This window comes from Rhinatrema bivittatum, chromosome 5 (genome assembly GCF_901001135.1).
Source record: "Rhinatrema bivittatum chromosome 5, aRhiBiv1.1, whole genome shotgun sequence".
Lineage (NCBI taxonomy): Eukaryota > Metazoa > Chordata > Amphibia > Gymnophiona > Rhinatrematidae > Rhinatrema > Rhinatrema bivittatum.
In genome coordinates, this window is record NC_042619.1 from 133,711,819 (window position 1) to 133,728,442 (window position 16,624).

Genomic DNA, 16,624 nt, shown 5'->3' on the forward strand with positions numbered 1-16,624 from the left:
TATTTTATTTAATTCTTTTTAATATACCGATGCTCAAGACCATGTCTTATCGTACCGGTTTACATCAAAACAAGGGGAGAAACCGTAACTTATGAAAATGAAAGTTACAATGAACAGGGAGCATAATTCAGGACAATTGAGAGTAGAAAGGAATTAGATTAAGAGAACACTTTTTTAGGAGATGCGCAACAGGCAACTATGAACAATTATTATACAAGACATTGCTAGTTGGGGAGAGTCTCATGCTGGAAAGACTTGATAGAACAGCCAAGTTTTCAGTTTCTTTCTGAAGGAAAGAAGACATTGTTCCTGGCGTAGATCTGGGGGTAGTGTGTTCCATAGTTGTGGTCCGGCGGAAGACAGTGTTCGTTTTTGGAAGGAATTGTGGATAAAGGATTTGTGTGGAGGTGCCTGGAGAGTTCCTTTGTATGCAGATCTTATCGGTCTATTGGAGTTATGTAATTCGAGCGGAATGGTGAGTTGTAGTGAGGATTGATTGTAGATGGATTTGTGGATAATGGTCAGGGTCTTGAACAGTATTCTATAATGGATAGGAAGCCAATGTAGGTTTTTGAGAATTGGTGTGATGTGGTCCTTGCGACGAGAATTAGTGAGGATCCTGGCTGCTGCATTTTGCAGCATCTGTAGAGGTTTAGTAGTGGAGGAAGGGAGGCCGAGCAGTAGCGCATTGCAGTAGTCAATCTTTGAAAACAGAATGGCTTGAAGGACTGAGCGGAAGTCCTGAAAGATGAGGAGTGGTCTTAACTGTTTTAGAACATGAAGCTTATAAAAGCATTCTTTTGTGGTGGTGTTGATGAATTTTTTGAGGTTCATTCTTTTGTCCAGAATAGCACCAAGGTCTCTCACCTGACTACTTGTAGGTAAGGATGGGTTGCTGTCGAGGGGGTTATTGTCATTGGGACAAATGACGAGGAGTTCAGTTTTGGAAGTATTAAGAACTAGATTGAGACTAGAGAGTAGGAGGTTGATGGAGTGAAGGCAGTTGTTCCAGATGTTTAGGGTGTTGTGGAGGGGGTCCTTGATGGGGATTAATATCTGAACATCGTCCGCGTAAACAAAGTGGGTGAGGTTGAGATTTTCTAGTAGCTGGCATAGGGGTCGGAGATAAATATTAAACAGAGTTGGAGATAAAGAGGAACCCTTTTTTTGCGTGAGCAATGTTTGTGAAATCTACCTTTAAGTGTGTGTGTGTGTCTGTGTGTGTGCGCAATAGGGCTTTCAGTAGAGCAAATTGTCTTTGCCCAGTACACTTTCCACTGTTCCAGGCGCCACCTGATGGCCACAGACAGTGAGCAATGTTTGTGAAATCTACCTTTAAGTGTGTGTGTTCCAGGCGCCACCTGATGGCCTACAGTGTGACTGAACGACTGCTTTTGGCAGTCGTTCAGTCACTCTGTAATATCTGTCTGTGGCCATCAGGTGGCGCCTGGAACAGTGGAAAATGTACTGGGCAAAGACAATTTGCTCTACTGAAAGCCCTATTGCGCACACACAGACAAACACACACTTAAAGGTAGATTTCACAAACATTGCTCACGCAAAAATGGTCACATAAGTGCAAGTGTGGGCCGCGTATAAGCAACTCAAATTTTAAGAATCTGGGAAGTATGTGCATACATATCTGTGCACTTGTCAAGAATAAGGAGGCGAAAAAGGGGCGGGGCATGGGCATTCCAGGGCGGGGCAAAGATTTACATGTGTAGCCCCGAATCTTGCAAAGGTTGATCATGGCGCATTGGCATGTTACTTCCATAACATTGGTCTGCCTAGGGCACAAGGGTCTGTAGACCCTTGTAAAACCATCTCCCCCAAAACCCATTCTGAGTTGAAAGTGCCCCTCTTACAGTGGGAGATATATAGAGTGTCATATTGTCTCTCTAACATAGGCACTCTCTCTCTCTCTTTTGCAAGCATGTTATTAAAATACGCGTATAAAGACTGCACACATACACGTGGCAGGGATATTTCAAAAGATATGCATGTACTGCACACACAATATAAAATTAAGCATAGCTGTGCTCGCATGCCAGTACGCACATTTATGGGTGTATGCACTTTCCTTAAAAACTAGCCAGTAAGGCAGACACACACTGAGAGGGTTCCCCAAACACACAGGCACACACACCCCCCAACACATACACACAGGCTGTTATTAACCAAACAACATGAACAATGCTGAGTACTTATTCGCTAATATGCTCTGCCTGTGAAGCCCTGTCTCTCACATTCCCACACACAGGGACAGGCAGACATAGTTACACACACATACAGGCACATGCACACACACAAACTGCTTTACGCCAGACTACCTGAGCAATGAAGGGTACGTTTTGCTAGTAATAATAATAAAATAATACCTTAACTGGCTATATTCAAATGATATAGTTGGTTAAATGGCAAGTCAAACCCCCAAAAAATCATGAGCCCGCGGACCCAATCCCCCACATCCTGACCCCAGTAAAACAGTTGAAAGGCATTGTGCCTGATACCCTCCTACTCCCCAGCCTCCCCCTGGAAAAGACTCATAATATTTAGGACCGCTTGGCCCAAGATCCTAAACTTTATAAGCCCCCCTGCATTTTCTCTAAATATAGCAACATCTGGCCCCCTCTTCCTCTACCCTGAACCTCTAAAAAGCTGCCTCCCCCCAGCTGCCTGGATCGCTGTACAATCATACTGCCCCCAGCGGCATAAAATGGTGCTTTGACAGACAATCTCCAACTCTTACAAAGTACAGCTGCAAGAATTCTGATAGGGGCCAAAGCAACTGACCATATAATCCTAATCTTATTTTATTTATTTATGTATTTATTTATTTAACAGGTTTTCTATACCGACATTAAAATACACATCATATCGGTTTACAATTTAACAAAAGGTGGAAAGTACAATAAAACAGGGGAGGGGGAAAACAGGACAACCGATGACTAATCTATAGGAAGCAGGGAAGAAGTAAAAATTTACCAGAAGAAAACCAATAAAGAGCAATTTAAAAACATGGTATTACATAATTACATGAATCGGCATGTTACTATGGAGCAAAAAGGCTGGAATCAAAGGCCAAAAAGGGGGGGGGGGGGGGGGCAGGAGTCAGCGAGAATTAATCTGGGAAAGCCTGGTGAAAGAGCCAGGTCTTTAACATCTTGCGGAATTTGAAAGGGCATGGCTCCTGGCGGAGATTGAGAGGTAGTTTATTCCAATGAATGGGGACAGCAATAGACAGTGCACGAACCCTTGTGGCTGTAAGTCGGGCTTTCTTAAGTGGGGGGACTTGTAATGTAAAATTGCGGTTCGTTCTAGTGGGTCGGGAGGAATGTTTAAGTTTCAATGGTTCCCTAAGCCATGAAGGATTATGTTTGTGAATGGCTTTGTGTATTAAGGTAAGGATTTTAAAAATTATACGGTATGAAATGGGGAGCCAATGTAGATGCTTGAGTATAGGGGTTATGTGATCGGATTTACGAGCGTTACTAATTATCCTAGCTGTAGCATTTTGCAGAATCTGTAGGGGCTTGATGGTAGAGAGAGGGAGTCCTAAGTAAAGGGAATTGCAGTAATCAAGCTTAGAGGATAAGGTGGCTTGTATGACAATTTTGAGATCATGCGTGTGGAGTAGGGGCTTGAGCTTTTTTATAAACATGAGTTTATAAAAACCTCCTTTTATGACAGAGGTAATATGGTTTTTCAGGTTCAGATGAGCATCTTAAGTCAACTGCACTGGCTCCTGGTCAAAAACAGGATACAGTTCAAAACCTTTTGCTTTGCCTTCAGGCCTGTAAGGAACCTGGCTCCTGAGTATCTCTCCCGGCTTCTGCTCTCCGTCAGGGCTGGCGCGTCCATTAGGCGAACTTCGGCGGTCGCCTAGGGCACTGAGCCGTAGGGGGCGCCGAAGAGCAGCCTCGTGGTGCCGCAAGCAGGGCCTATCCTGCTCACGGCAAAGACAAATAGAGACTGTGTGCTTCTCAGGGATAGGCCCCGCTTGCGGCACCACGGAGCTGCTCTTCGGTGCCCTGAGAAGAACACAGTCAGGGCCAAAACAGTTGGGGGCGTGACCGGGGGTGGGGCGGCAGCACAAGGGTCGCCTTGGGTGCCCAATACCCTTGCACCAGCCCTGCTCTCCGTCACTCCCACTAGAGAACTTCGTTTCTCCCAAATGGCTCTCTTTCCTCTCCCCAGCACTAGACTTTGCACATACAGCTGCGATGTCCCAAAATTATGGAACAAGATACCACTCACCCTACGACTTGAGACATCCTACCTCATCTTCAGGAAAAGAGTCAAGTCTTGGCAATTCAGCCAGGTCTTTCCCTAAATTCCATTTCAAAACATGGGACAACTGTGACAGAGATAGCAACAAAGACTCCCTTCTATCACTTGACTAATCATATCTTACATGCCCTCTTTTATATATCTCCTTATTTGCCTATGCAGACTGTAAACTGACATGCAAATGTAGCATGAATTAAATTTAAATTTGATTGTAATCCGCATTGAGACTAGTTTAATAAATGCAGAATATTAATTATTTATAATGAAATAAATTAGGCTTCCAGCTTTGCTGTCAGTTCTGAAAAAATATCTGGCTAACTTGGCTGGATAAGTTATCTGTTTTCTGATTTTTTTCGAATATTGGCCTCAAAGAAAATAGTTGTAACCCATGGGATGATATCCTCCATAAGGATTCCAAGAGGTACTCTTCCATTACAGGGGCTTCCGGTGTCATCCCCTCCCATTCTTTCCAAAAGCCCTACTCTCTTCCAGGATTCCCTGTAGGAGGTATGATTATTCTCCAAGGCCCTGGCCATTTTCTAAGTCTCTAGTGCAAACAGTAATAAGCACACTGGACTCTTGATGTAGTTTCAACATAACTTTACTGATCGTTGATGTCAAAATGATGTAAATAACAATGTGCAAGTCCTGGTTCAGTACAGTCCATTTCTTAAAATGATTTAATTTGGGTAAATCTGTAGTCTTTCCATCAATTAAATTCCAAATCCCTTCCCAATTTGAGTGGCAGTTTTGGGGCTTCCTCCCAAGCTTGGATGTACATACTGAATGGGCTAGATTATATACTTCAGTTTCCAATTTGTAATACCTTAATCAAGGAGGTCAATATTCAAAGCCATTTAGATGGATAACTCACAAGTTATCCATCTAAATGGCAATTTTTTAAAATATTGACCTATTTATCAAGCTAGATTTTAGCCAGATAAGTCATCATCCAGCTATAATAATGCCAGATAAAAAAGAGGTGTTCCAGAGTGTGTCTGTTATCCAACTAACATTGTTGAATTTCTGTTGTATCCTGCTTAGTTAGCTGGTTAACTTTAGATCTGCTTCAGAGCAGGTCTAAAGTTATCCAGCCTTGTATGGCTGGATAACTTGATGCTTAACTGGATATCTTCAAAAGGTATCTAGTTAAATGGAATTGTTTAAAATATATATATAAAGATATATATATATATATATATATATATACAAAAACCCCCGACGTGCAGCCGTGGGAGACCATAAGCACTGTTGTTATGTTTAATAAATCAATTCAAATATGTAACGTTTTTTAAAAATATTAATCTTTTATTGAAAACTTAACAAATGAACTAATCATTTAAGTGAAAAGATTTTTTTTTTATTTTTTTTTACAAAACATTAAATATTTCATATGTACTAAAATCAACTTTTAGTCCAATTAGTTATGACCCTCAGTCCTCTCCTATTTCTATCCTCAATCTTACCCTAATCGAACTAAATATACCCTAACCACATTGATGTTATGATCGGTCTATTTTAAGGAATACACCACTTATTACTTTAACAATCTTATGCCATGTAGCTTAAATTACATTCCTTTATCCATTCAGTTAACACGTATCAGTGGTATATATCCTTTAGCTGGTTCTTTCTCCCATCCCGACAAGGTCCTCGTTTCGCCAATGTTGGCTTCTTCAGGGGAATACTTTTATTAAGACCAAACATCAACAGAAACCAATGACTTCCATCACTTGTATCTGTACTTTCAAAGGAGTGGATTCAGAAAAGACACATTCAATTCACTCCGGCTCAATAGCTCCTAATTTTTAATGTATGAAGTCTCCCGAATGTGAATGTGAACCTCTCTACCTCGTCAAACTTCCGTCTCCACAAACTTCTGACCATAGATACTCCTCTCAGAATTTCAATTAATTCCACCACACCTTGTTTGAAAAGAGAACTGCTGTTCTCAAAATGGAGTCACAAATCAAACACTCCTAACAAACTTCCAGCCGACTCATTGTTCAACCGCACTGATAGAGTTTTGTATCCTTTCGCATTGATTCAAAATCAGTCCCGGTATTCCTCTACCACTTGCATTTCCTACCAGTTCTAGATCATCATATGACCGTGCGTCTTCCTCAAAGTGTATATATATATATATATATATATATATGAAAGGGCCTGTGACCTGATTCCCTCCTTCCCCCACAAAATTTCATATATGGCCACACTGGGCTTTGCATCCCCCACCCGCCAAACCCCCCTAAATGTCCAAATAATGTCTCAAGGTGCACAGGTCAGGGCCCCAGCCTTTCTCTGGTTCTCTTCAAATTTACAAATCTGCTGTCCTACCCACAGAGTCACCACCCATAGTCCCTATGTGCCACATCGTCTTCCCAAATCCCTTAAAATCAGTGCCACTTGCCTGTTAAATTTTTTAAGATATCCAGAGTAGTAGCACGTTATCCTGCCACACTAGACTGGATAACTAAAAAGCTAACTAGTTACATTCAAATATAGCCATTTTTTTTAGTGATCCAGTTACATATAGCAGAATATCTTTAGGCGACTATATTCAGCAGGTCATTTATTCCATTGAATATCTGGGACAAGCTATCGGGCTAATTTTAGCTGGATAACTTGTCCACTCACCAGCTTACTGAATATGCTCGTCAAGATGTCTTGATTAGAAATCTTACAGGTTCTTCAACCTTCTCCAATCCCTTGTTGGTACCTGGATGGCACCTACCAACTTCTCTCCAGAATATCTGGATGGTATTTCAAATGATTAACACTAGATCAGTACCACTGTTCATTTTCCCTTCCACTTCAGGAATAGCCCAGAATCCTTAAAACATCTGTAGATGGTGGGAGCTGAATTCCTCTGACAAAATGAATTCAGTTGACAAAAAAAAAAATAGGACCAGTCTCAAAAAACCAAAACAATAGAAGGAAGAACTTTAAAAGTAGAAACCAATATTCATTAATAAAAGGAAAAAGAACACCTTTTTCATTTTTTTTCTAAACCCAGACCATAAGGCATAATGTCTAAGATTTATTCTTTCCCTAAGAATACAAAACAGGAGCAGAGGCTAAATCATCCTTCCTGCCTCTTGAGAGTAACTAAAAATCCACATCCCAAAATGGTGACTCTGGCTTTTATAGAAACAGAGCATCACCAATACAGCAGTCCACATGGGGGAGCTGTAAAACACAAGGTGATCTTTACCTATGCTGATGATATGTTCCTCTTAGTAGAGACCCTTTAAGGCTCTATGCTGGCAAGCACACCAACAAGTACTGTACAAATTATAAATGTCCATGTTTATTTTCAGTATGTATTTCTAGATCATTATATAGTGTGCACGCAATTCTAAAACCATTCTTTGGTATTGTTCAAAAAGTAATAACTAGAAACTAGATAATACTTTAAAGACCAAAATGTGTGTAATATTGTGTGTTTTCAGAACTGCTTTTTTTAATTTTTTATCACATCTCGCTGTTCAGCGTTAGGCTGATTGCTTGTGGTGGATTTACAAATTGGGTAAGATGTATTACCAATCACTCTTTAAATCTTTCCCATGCAGTACGATATCTGTGGACATTCCGGAGATGGTTTCAACATAGAGCTAATTAGAAGTGACAAAGTCCCCAAGAACAACAAGCAAAGATTAGACATTCTGAAGGTAAATCCCTTAGGTAAATAACTCCAGACAACTGAGGATTCTGTGGTCTTCCGTAAAAGAATCCATTAGTATAGGTCAGAAATGTAGAGACACCACTGCAAGAGAATTATAAATAAATCACAAAGCTAGGAAATTATTTAAACCTATTCTGTGATATACCACATTAGTGAACCTTACACCAGTTTCTTCAACTGTTTTAATATAATATGGATTGTTTAAAAAGGAACATTAAATCAATTAACTGTTAACGATTTCAAATGCTGGTATATGTCATCTGCCATTGTGTTGAGGTAAAACAGTAGTCAGGGCTGGTGCTTCTATTAGACAAACTAGGCTGGCACCTAGAGCACCAAAATTTTGAGGACAGCAAATTCCTGCCAGCAGGAGGTCCAGGAGGGAGCGCTGTTCTGGAGCCATTGCTGCTGCTAGGAGGAAGCGCTGTGCTGGAGGAAGTTAGGGGAGGGTGCATGACCTCTGAGGCGCCAAATACAGACCTGTCAGTCGTTAGAAGCTACCTAAGTTTCATTTCAAAAGCATAACTGTATCTTGTTAGTACATTAGACTCCACTTTGAGACTTCCAACCTAACTTCTTATCACCCAGCCCTTCAGAAAGACCTCACACCTTTGGCATTTTCCATCCTTTACTCCATTATCTCCCCTTTGTAGGCTGAGAAGCACTTCATTGTTTTCCTCTGGCTGCAAGAGCAGGACGCTTTATATGCTGCTCTTTGGCGGGCCACTACACGTTGCCCTAAGAGCAGTACATAGTTCAAATGCCCCACACGCCTTCAAACTGTTGTGAGTCCTGTCATTGCTCCGAGCCCTACCCAATATGAGAAGTATGAGACTGAAGCATGAACGTAACTCACAGCTCTAGGTAAATGATGGACAAACATTGAGCCACCAAAACATGAATCATTTGAGATGTTCATAAGACAGAATCTTGGCTTGATGGCTTACTGTCTGTGCTTTATGCTGCCATACAGGACACCTGAGTACACTCTCAAACTCAGCCTTGGTCCTGTCCAGAACTGGAAGCCCCAGGATCTCAGGTGCCACAGCATCAGTTAGCCAGCAAAGGAGCATAACTGGAGCAGTCGAGAAGGAAGCATTTTCCTGACTTCTCAGCCACAGGGTCTGCTACGGCAGCTTTGGAGCTGATTAGGAAGGAGGACAGGAAATATTTGCAGATTCTACCCAGTAGAAGATAACTCAACTTTCCCCACCTGGGCTGTGGCCATAAAGCCAGAAGCTTCATAATAACTGGTAATGTGAGTGAGGGTGGGAGCTTGTGAACGAGCTAAAGAATAGAAGTGCCTTAGAGGAAAGTGGCAGGAAGAAGCTGTGAGCATGGAAATAAAAGATAGAAAAGCATGCTATTTTATCCTCTAACTTCTCCCGCGTCCAGCATTTTCTTAGAGGTGATATTTGCTGGGCAGCTACCTTGAACTCCAAGAGAAAAGATGATTGTCTGGCAAGGTAGTCTAGGTTTCTGACATCAGGATAATGTTTTTCTCCCTATATATGCATATTTTTCTGTATCTTCCCTTCCTCTGAACTGTTATGTGTGGTGTCCAGTATTTTCTCAAATCAGTATACCGCACGTAGCAATTCATGCCTATTGGTGTGGAAAAGGCTAGCTATCTTTGAGTAGCTAGTAGGAGTCTCCATAAGAGCTTTGCTAGGCCCAGCTTAATCCCAAACTGTGATACTTTAACAATACTTCTAACTAGGAATGCCAATTGGCTCCTTTTTCTCAAGATAGGCCGATCCAGTCCTGGTTTTACCACACTGCTCACATGGACTTGTAGCCCAACTTTTCTTATGGAAATAAGAACTCATAATAACTGGGAATGAGCATGTACCCGACAATAGGTATATTATGTATTTTTTTTTATCTGTATACATCAGCTTCAGTTAGACAAATTAATAAATTACAAATCTATTCTTATAATGGGGGTAAGACCAGGATTGAATTAGCCTGTCCAAATAAAATGGAGTCATTTGGCAACTTTATTTCCAGCCATGGCCAGTCTGAGAAGCAGTCCTGAGAACTATAGAAGGTAAACCCTGGGTCACTAGACTAGGTTTAACCGGGAGTTGGAGGAGCATTAGTATTCTTAAGGATATAGTGCTGATTGGTAATTTAAGATGTAAGAGGGTCCCAAAATTTCTTGTCCCTTACTAGCGACATGTGTGTCTCCACCGAGGTCAGACTACAAGAGGAGAGATAGTGGTATTTTCTGACATTTCCCATTTAGGAGGTATCTGTGATTGAGGAAATTCAGTATGGAGGACAAACCCAGATTTTTCTCTTCTCTTTCTCCTCTGGCAGTGCAGGACTCAAGGTGAGAGTCCCTGATTCTGCAGGAAGGGGAGACAAGTGCTTGGAGGGGCTCTGCTAAGATTCCTTCTGAAGGGAAACCGATCCCAGGTTTCTTGCCCTTTGGCGAGTCCCCTAGAGTTAAGGAATTTTGTGGAGATACACTTTGGAGTAGTCCAGGCTCTGGTGGCACAGGTACCTAGGAGAGAAGTGGCAGGACTTTCTTCTGCCATGTATGTGAGTGTAGTTTCAGAGGAGATGCTGCAGGAGTGAGAGAGGATCACATCCCGGTGTAAGAATTCTGCCTTGCATATTCAGAGGAGAAAAATAAATCGCCCTTCCAAAAAAGGGAGCCCATTAGCCTGGAAGTGTCTCATATTCTGAGAGAGGTAAGGAGTTAAAAGAAGCCCCTGCTGCTGTGCTGGTGATCTGCTGATTGACAACCTGTGATTTTTCTGACTGTTTGTAACACACAGAAACTTTGTTTATGTTAATTGACTACCGCTTGCCAAATGTTTCAGTAAAACCTCTTTAATTCTGGAGCAAGACATCATGTGTGGAAAATGGATTTTTTTTTTCCTGGGTGGTGTCTACGTCCTATCCTAACCCTGCGGACCCCCCAAAGTTATTGCTTCGCCCCCACTGAAAAGCCTGAGGAACTGCAACAAGTTAGCCATTACCCTGCAGCACCTCAGGTGTGCTACTGCATTGTAGAAGAGCAAGACAAGGGGGCTTCAAAGAAATAAAACATCAAAATCAAAGTAGTCCAGAATACCAGCTAGTCTACACATGTTGTAATTCCTACTATATGGGCGAAGGCACAAAGACAGGGCAGAGTATACGACTCACACATGTAGAGGAATTACAATAGACAAATGTGTGGCAAGCAATATACTGATCAGTATACGTTAATGAAAAGTATTTTATTTGTAAGAACATAACACATAAAGTGGTGCGTAGTTTCAAACATAAATCATTGAGCCAAAATGTGACAGTGAGGACCCCATGGGGGTTTATGTTTGAAACTACGCACCACTTTGTGTGTTATGTTCTTACAAATAAAATACTTTTCATTAACGTATATTGATCAGTATATTGCTTGCCACACATTATTTTCTATTGTAATTCCTACTACGTATAACATTACATTAGATTAGATGTATATCTTTCTAATAGTTAAAAAATGTAAGAAGGTCATATATAAATGTCTGTTTATTTAGAATAGGGTTGCCAACTGGCTCCATATTTTCAGGTTGATCCAGTCTTGGTTTTACCCCATTGCATGATGGGACTTATTCTGATTTCCTTATTGTGTTCCCTAACAAAAGCAGGACTATAAGTACCTGCATGCAGGGGAGTAAAACTAGGACTAGATCAACCTGTCCTGAAAATTTGGAGCTAGTTGGTAACCCTAATTTAGAATAATTTACTGTCTGCTTTGTGTTTGTTGTGTCACCAGACAATGCATGCCCATTCTCAGTTCTGTATGAGTGGAGACCACACATTAGAGGGGACTGAGCATGCTATCAATGACATTGCCAAAGAGGAGGCAGATGAATACTTCGTCATAGTGCTGAGCGATGCCAACCTTGAAAGATATGGAATCCAGCCATCAAAGTTTGCACAGGCCTTGACTGTCAACCCTCAGGTTAATGGTTTTGCCATATTTATTGGGTCTTTAGGAGATCAAGCAGAAAGGTAAGTAGCTTACTAGAAGGGATGTTTAAATTAATGATGGTCTTTTATTTAATATAAATGCACTTTTATAACTGTAAATCCTTTGTTAGGAGAAGGACTAGTTGTAACCATATTATAACTTTATGAGAGTGATGATATGTGGAACTTTCTAGTAGTCATGCCAAATTATTTTATTTACAAAGTTTTGTAAAATGCTAAAATTATTGATGGTAGAGCACAATCCCATTTCATCCTACTATTTTTATTTCAATTACGACATACCTGTGCAGAACAGAAAATAACAGAACTATTCAAAATGGGATATAGGTTGAGTGCATACCATACCTGGGAATATTTGAGTTCTGGTCATTCTGGAATTGATACAATTGATACAGATTAGTGTGAGTGCACAACCTCTCTTTGACACTTCTCTCTCCTCTTCTCTGACACTCTCTCTTGCTCTGTGACACACACACACACACACACACACACATATACGCTCTCCCCCCTCAAGATGACCCAACTACTCTCTCTATCCCATTCCCCCCAGACCCAACCCCACCTTTGGCTGTCTGTACCCCCTTCTCTCCAGCCTCTAACCCTCCCACCTGTGAAGCCGCAACTGCTGCGGCTATCATGGGTCAACTCAGCCATCGCTTCCTCTGGCCTGCACAGTCTGGTCTGTTGCTATCTTCTTTCAGCTTACAATGGTCAATTCATTCATTTGCCACCTCATTGCAGCTTTATACCCAGAACCTGGAGATTTCCAGTATGTCTTCAGTGATCCGATAATGTCAGTAAAATCCCAGAGTCTCCAGGTGAAACCTAGAATATTCCCAGGTCTGGCACACATTAATCATGTTACTGTACAAGAGGATTTGTTATGTAACTCCCAAAGTATTGCTTCAAAAATGTTCTTTAAAATGGCCTAGCGTCAAGGAAGTTTAGTTTACATTGAGAAATGTCTGGGTACAATTTGAAAAAATTACAAAACAATACAATACAATGTTATCTAAGATCTTTAATAAAAAAATGTATCCCATATTATTACAGACCAGTAAACTGATATATTTAAACCAATCAAACTGTAAATAGCACTCAGGCAACAGCAGAAAATAATTTGGAGATAGGTAAGGTGAAGGCACATTTATTTTAAGCAACCATTGCTTGCCACTATCAGAGAGTGGATACTGGACTAGTTACTCCTTTGGTGTGACTCAAACTGAAAGTTCTTGCATTCTTGTGACCTTTTGTGCTCATTGCAGACAGAATGGCCAACAAAAAGAAAATGGCATCAGCTCTGACCAACGAGAACGGGGTGGGTTGTGAATAGAAGTGAGGTATAAAAGATAGGCAGATGTGCATCCCTGGAGAATTTTTAAGTTTGACTTTGTAAGAGAGTGTTTCTGAAGAACTGGGATGATGTAGTCTTACCTGGTGGGGCGACTGAAAAGTTACACTGAACTGTGTGGTTTTCAAAAGCAGCCCAGTTTATGTTTTTGCCTGCTAGCATATACACACAATTGTACTTTATTTCCAAATTTTGAAAGCAAAGGTAAGTGCCAAATCCAGCAGCAGCTACTGTACCAGTAATAAAGTTTTGGACCACTCTTGAAGCCAGGAATTAGATTTGATTTTTGGGCACTGGATTTGATTTTCACATTTATTGCAATAAGTTTGTCAGTCCTGGCACACCCTCAGAATAGGATTCATTTCATCTGCACTAATAGCTCGTTGTCACTGGAATCCTAACCTAGATAGAGATTTTCACACAGCAGAAAGAGCAGCAGTCACAAACGAATAGCTGAAAGGGTGAATGAGAGCTATAGAAACAGGCCAGCTGGGTTTTTTTGAAAAGGCCTCGTGACATAATTGCTTTCACTGTTTCTTGCCACTGCTGCTTTTCGCCCAAGTCTTTAATCGCAAGTGACAGCAGAGTAAATGACACTCATCCACCAGGGATTCAAAACTACAAACTTCCTTTCTCAAGTAAATCTAAAGACCCTTTGGGTGACATCATTTGCAATGGTAATTTCTTCCTCTCTCTCTTGTTTGCAACCCCAGGCTTCAGAGGACACTGCCGGCAGGCCGATCTTTTGTTGCCATGGATACCAAGCAGATCCCCCAGATTCTGCAGCAGATCTTCACATCCACCTTGTTGTCAAGTGCTTAAGAAGTGGTTGTCATGAACTAGTCGGAAAAGCACCTTCATATTGTATGGAATTGTGAATGAGAGCTAGGATAAATTGATCATCATAACAAAAGCCAATTGGCCATGGTGCAGTTGTGAACAGTAAAGCCAGCTGCCAACTTTCATGGGGGAAAGTCTCGATACAGCCTTTAAAAGAAATAATTTCTTTTTATCATTGTTTCCAAGTTTCAGCTACAGTATTAATGCAGTCGCTGTACATTTTCCAGAGCTGTCAGGAGGATTACTAACTTCGATCAATTGGGAAATTCTCAGTTTTGAGAGAAGAAAGAGGAAAAAAAATGTTTCCTTAGAAGTCCTATTCCCGAGCATGTGCATCCTAGCTGAATGTGTTTTCTGGGATAAAACATGTGAGAGATAGTTTGAGGCAACAATTTAAATTTATTGATGAGAAGCCTCATTTAGCTGTGACTTGACTGAAAAAAAAATACACGTTTCCTGGTCACCAAATTTTATAAATTGGTCTTTTAGTTTGTGTGGAGAAACAATCTGATTAGATTTTATTGTTTTGTGCAGTGTGCATAGAACTGGAGTGTAAAAAAAAAAAAAAAAGCAGTTTCCACAAGACCTTTTTCATGTCATTCGCTTCAGTCTTTCTTTTCTGGACCTTTTCTTACTCTGGCCTGAATTGACCTTTGACCATGGAATATAGGAACTTGAGTACCACATGAGCCTGGAATTCTGGATAAGGTGCAGTCATTACCTAATCAGCACTGCTTTCAGATGCTAAGAATGGGGCGAACATGTGCCCTCCAGGTCGCCAGCATTTCAGCCCTTTCCCTCCAACATGCTCGACATCTGAAAATCCAGTAAATGTATCTGAGCATTCAGAAATCTGAGTCCAATCCAGCAGATCAGAAAATCTCCAGTACAGCTTCCAAAGCACCTGGATAGGCTAGAATAGGATCACTCTGCGTATAGAAATTCATTGTTCTAAATATTCTGTTAGCTGAAAAAGACAGTTTTCACAAATAGGAAAATATGATACCCAAGAGAACTGATAGAATGAAGTAATGGAGAAAAAAATAACAGGAATATAATACTAAGATGTCTAGTTCTGTCTTGCTTCTGCTTTGTTCAGCTAATGAATAAAGGATGAACTACTCTTTCTTCTTTTGGCATCATAATTTGTTCCCAAACCAACTTCTCTCAAGGACTTCCACTTAGGACTTGATTCTTCACTAAGCTTATTTCCCATAAACAGAGAATGGGAAGAAAGCCTTAGTGAATCGGGCCCTTAATGCTGGTTGACTTAAACCCTAATCAGTAGAGTGTGTTTCAGGCACTGAGCATCTCTGCTGGAACCTCTCTTAACACTGATTACCAATTAAAGCTGCTTAAAATTGCACTTTCATATTATGTTTTGTTAAATGATTTCTGGGTGTTTATTACAACCACTTGTTTGTTTGTCTGTATTAAAAAAGAATGCAAAAGAAATAAAAACAACCTGATTATTATGCAGTTGTGTTGTATTTTGGTTGTGGTTGTTGCATGCTGCTAGACTGATTGCATATCATGTTGGCAGCGATTTCACATTGTTCAGAAATTGTTCATTACCTGAGAGGGAACAAACCAAATCATAGGCATCAAAGGATCTCCTTTTTTTTTTCCTATGTTACAAGCTTCTTTCCTGTTTCTGGATTTATTTATAATCTGTTGGTGAGGAACACGACTTCTCAAACCAAAGCATCCCTATGGAGGCATCATGGGGCAGGTTTTCAATGAGGTTGAAAAATGCCACCTCTAGGACATCCAGCTCCTGCCAGCATACTGCGAGGCAATCTGCAGAGAGCAGCGGTGCCACTACAGTGGGAGTTTTAGAAATACAAAAAAAAATGCTTTCTTTTCAAGTCCCTAAATGTAAGGATGCCAGCAAACTCCACGAGGCCAATATTCAAAAAAAGCTGAGCCCCTAAATTTAGCCTCCTAAGGACCTTATTTACTAAACATTTTTCCCATAGACACAGAACAGCAGAAAAGCCTTAGTAAATCAGGCCCGTTGGGAATTTCTTTGTTGTAAAGTTTTGGGGTTGGACACAAGTTGGACACTTACATTGTGAAATAATTTTTATTCTGGGTTAGTGGTTCTCATTGACCTGAGTCTGAATTATTGTTAATATGTGCATTTTTCGGCTGGGAATGGGAATGGGATTGTTCCCTCTTAAGAATTCTGTCAGAAATGGCAGGTGTGGGAATGAGAGAAGGATGGGGCAAAATTAAAGGGGAAGGTGAGTGGGAGTTGGTATTGGAAGGAAGGGGAGGAGAGTAATTGTGTGGGGGGAGGGGAGGGTTTGATGTGTGGTTGGCTAGCTAGGAGAGTGATGGGTGGGTTTAGGGAGGAAGGGGGTTGGGAGGTTATAGGAGGGGAGAGGGAAGAAAAGGAGAACTGGGCTTATAATTGGGCATTTGGTTGGCAAGTGCCTCAATGGGGCCAAATTAAAAGAAGCTATTAC

The 16,624-nt window shown here is 41.0% G+C and overlaps 1 protein-coding gene across 1 annotated transcript in view; it reads left to right on the top strand.

Annotated features, from left to right (window-relative positions):
- The window catches only part of VWA8 (von Willebrand factor A domain containing 8), a 745,717-nt gene extending 730,123 nt beyond the window's left edge, over positions 1-15,594 (top strand). The window contains 3 exon segments of the mRNA XM_029602953.1: positions 7,863-7,961; positions 11,745-11,983; positions 14,027-15,594. Of these exon segments, the coding sequence (XP_029458813.1) occupies positions 7,863-7,961; positions 11,745-11,983; positions 14,027-14,135 (447 nt within the window). The 3' untranslated portion in view covers positions 14,136-15,594.
- The last annotated feature ends 1,030 nt before the right edge of the window (positions 15,595-16,624 follow it).